Source organism: Tupaia chinensis, unplaced genomic scaffold, assembly GCF_000334495.1.
Source record: "Tupaia chinensis unplaced genomic scaffold, TupChi_1.0 Scaffold149184_1, whole genome shotgun sequence".
In the NCBI taxonomy this organism is placed as follows: domain Eukaryota; kingdom Metazoa; phylum Chordata; class Mammalia; order Scandentia; family Tupaiidae; genus Tupaia; species Tupaia belangeri.
Genome location: NW_006209032.1, coordinates 2,233,660 through 2,236,293, shown reverse-complemented (window position 1 = coordinate 2,236,293; position 2,634 = coordinate 2,233,660). Strand labels below are relative to the sequence as shown.

The window sequence follows — 2,634 nt, the reverse complement described above, 5'->3', positions numbered from 1 at the left end:
CCGCAGGACATCGAGTGCCTGGCCAGCGACGGCATGCTGCTGGTGAGCTGCTGCCTGGCGGGCCACGTCTGCGTGTGGGACGCACAGACCGGAGACTGCCTCACGCGCATCCCGCGCCAGGGGTAGGTGCCGCGCGGGGGCGGGGTGGGGGTCGTCCCCGCCCCCTTCCCTGTCCCACCTACACCCCACCCTCCCGACCCTCCCGACCCTCGCAGGCAGCGCCGGGACAGTGGTGTTGGCAGCGTGTTTGAGGCCCAGGAAAGCTGGGAGCGGCTGTCCGATGGTGGGAAGACTGGCCCAGAGGAGCCCGGTGACAGCCCTCCGCTGCGACACCGCCCTCGGGGTCCCCCGCCGTCTTCCCTTTTCGGGGACCAGCCGGACCTCAACTGCTTAATAGACACCAACTTCTCTGCGCAGCCGCAGCTCTCAGAGCTCACTCAGCCTGAGCCGCGGCACCGCGCGGGCTGTGGCCGCGCTCGGGACTCCCCGGGCTACGACTTCAGCCGCCTGGTGCAGCGAGTGTACCAGGAGGAGGGGCTGGCAGCCGGCCACGCGCCCGCCCTGCGCCCTCCGTCCCCTGGACCTGCGCTGCCCCAGGCCCCTGTGGACGAGGGCGGCTCTCCCGAGAAGGGCGCCCCATCGCTGGCCTGGGCCCCCAGTGCAGACGGTTCCATCTGGAGCCTGGAGCTGCAGGGCAACCTCATCGTGGTGGGGCGGAGCAGTGGCCGGCTGGAGGTGCGCAGGGCGGTCCTGCCGGGCGGGGGGCCGGCCTCCAGCCCCGGGTGTTCACCCTCTGGGCTTGCAGGTGTGGGACGCCATCGAGGGTGTGTTGTGCTGCAGCAGCGAGGAGGTCTCTTCTGGCATCACAGCCCTGGTCTTCCTGGACAAGAGGTGAGGGTGGCTCTGAGTTTGCGCTCATCCCCACACTCACACCCGCGTCTGGGCCCTGCCCCACACCTGTGATCTGAGGCAGTTCACCTGAGCGGGTGGGTCACTACAAGCGTGCTATGGGTGTCAGGTGCTTAAAACAGGGCCTGGCCCACTTGAGCTCCCAGCTCTGAGCCCCTGGCCCAGTCCACCCTCTGCAGTCCCAGTCTCTTACAGCTTGTCACTTCTGCTCTTCTGGGTAGCTCAGCGGTCTCAGGGCTTTCTTGTTAAACCTTTTCTTCCTGAACTCCCTTCTCTCCCTCCCTCCTCTCATGCGTGCCCCTTAGCCATGGGCATTCCCAGGGCTGTCTGCACATGCACTCCCAGGGGCATCTCAGCCACTCAGACTTGGGCTCTACCCTGAGCAGAGGAATCCTGGTCCCCACCTGCACCCACCAGGTGCTTCTGCCTGGCTGCTGGTGGCACCAGTCTAGCCAGAGCTTTAGCATTTTGGGGGGTGCTGGACATGATCCCTTGCCCTTCATGCCAACATTCCTGCACAGACCTTGGCCTCCAGCCTAGCCAAGCTTCGAGAGTCCCTCCAAGGCGGTGGCAGCCCTCCCTTGCTGTGGGTTTCAGCCTGACTCGTGAGGTGCCCAGTGCCCCTGCCGTACTGTGGCTTGCCCAGGTGTGCTGTGGGGCCTCCACACCTAGGCCAGGGCTGTACATGTTCACTGCCTGTGCTGCAGGAAGACCGAGCCCCACCCAGTTAGGCTTTGGGGCCGCGGGGCGAGTATACCTGTGCCTGCCCCTTAGCCTGTGCCCAGGAGTTCCTGGGAGCCAAGAAACGCCCTTTTCTTTGTGGAAAGAGGAAACGAGTCGGCTGTACAAGTGGAAGCCATGTGTGCCGTGGGGACAGCACCCCCTGCGGCCACACAGCAGCCTGCCCAAGCTCCTGTTCCCCTCCATGAAGGCTTCCCGAGTCCCAGGCTATGTGGGAGCACCTGCACGTGTTTCTGGGTTGGATTTACAGTATGTGATGCTCATCATGTCCCGCCGTCAGTGTGCTGGCTCATTCCGGCCCCCCTCACCCCCGAGAGGTGGGGAGCTTTCCCCATTTTATGAACACGCTGAGGCACAGGGGTTAGAGTAGGTTGCAGCCTTAACCCCCCACACACACACACTCCCCCAGCTCCAGCATGTTTTCAGATCTCGTGTTTCCTTTGGCCTGGTCAGTCCCTTCTGCTGCCCTGGTCCTCTGTCCCTTGTTCCCACCTGCCCACCTGAGTCCAGGCTGGGCCCTCGGGGAGCCACTCTGGCAGCTGCTCTTCTTTTTCAGGATTGTGGCTGCTCGGCTCAATGGTTCTCTGGACTTCTTCTCCTTGGAGACCCACACTGCCCTCAGCCCCCTGCAGTTCAGAGGTCAGAGGGCTAGGGTGGGCAGACGCACACGGTGGGTGGAGTGCAGGGGCTGCCTGCCAGGTGCCTTCTCAGCCATCCCTCCTCTGCCCCAGGGACTCCAGGGCGGGGCAGTGCCCCCGCGTCTCCTGTGTACAGCACCAGTGACACAGTGGCCTGTCGCCAGACCCACACGGTGCCCTGTGCACACCAGAAACCCATCACTGCCCTAAAGGCTGCTGCTGGGCGCCTGGTGACTGGGAGCCAGGACCACACACTGAGAGTGAGTACTGGCCCAGGTGGCCTGCCCAGGGGTGGCGGGCCTGGCAGAGTCCTGGGTGAGAGGGGGAAGGGCTTCCAGGCGCACAG

General features: G+C 64.8%; 1 protein-coding gene across 1 annotated transcript in view; it reads left to right on the top strand.

Annotated features, from left to right (window-relative positions):
• Positions 1-2,634, top strand: part of SCAP (SREBF chaperone) — a gene marked incomplete in the record, with an annotated part of 32,184 nt that overhangs the window by 28,348 nt on the left and 1,202 nt on the right. Inside the window, 5 exon segments of the mRNA XM_027769297.1 lie at positions 7-122; positions 216-735; positions 806-891; positions 2,207-2,289; positions 2,382-2,548. Coding sequence (XP_027625098.1) covers positions 7-122; positions 216-735; positions 806-891; positions 2,207-2,289; positions 2,382-2,548 — 972 coding nt within the window.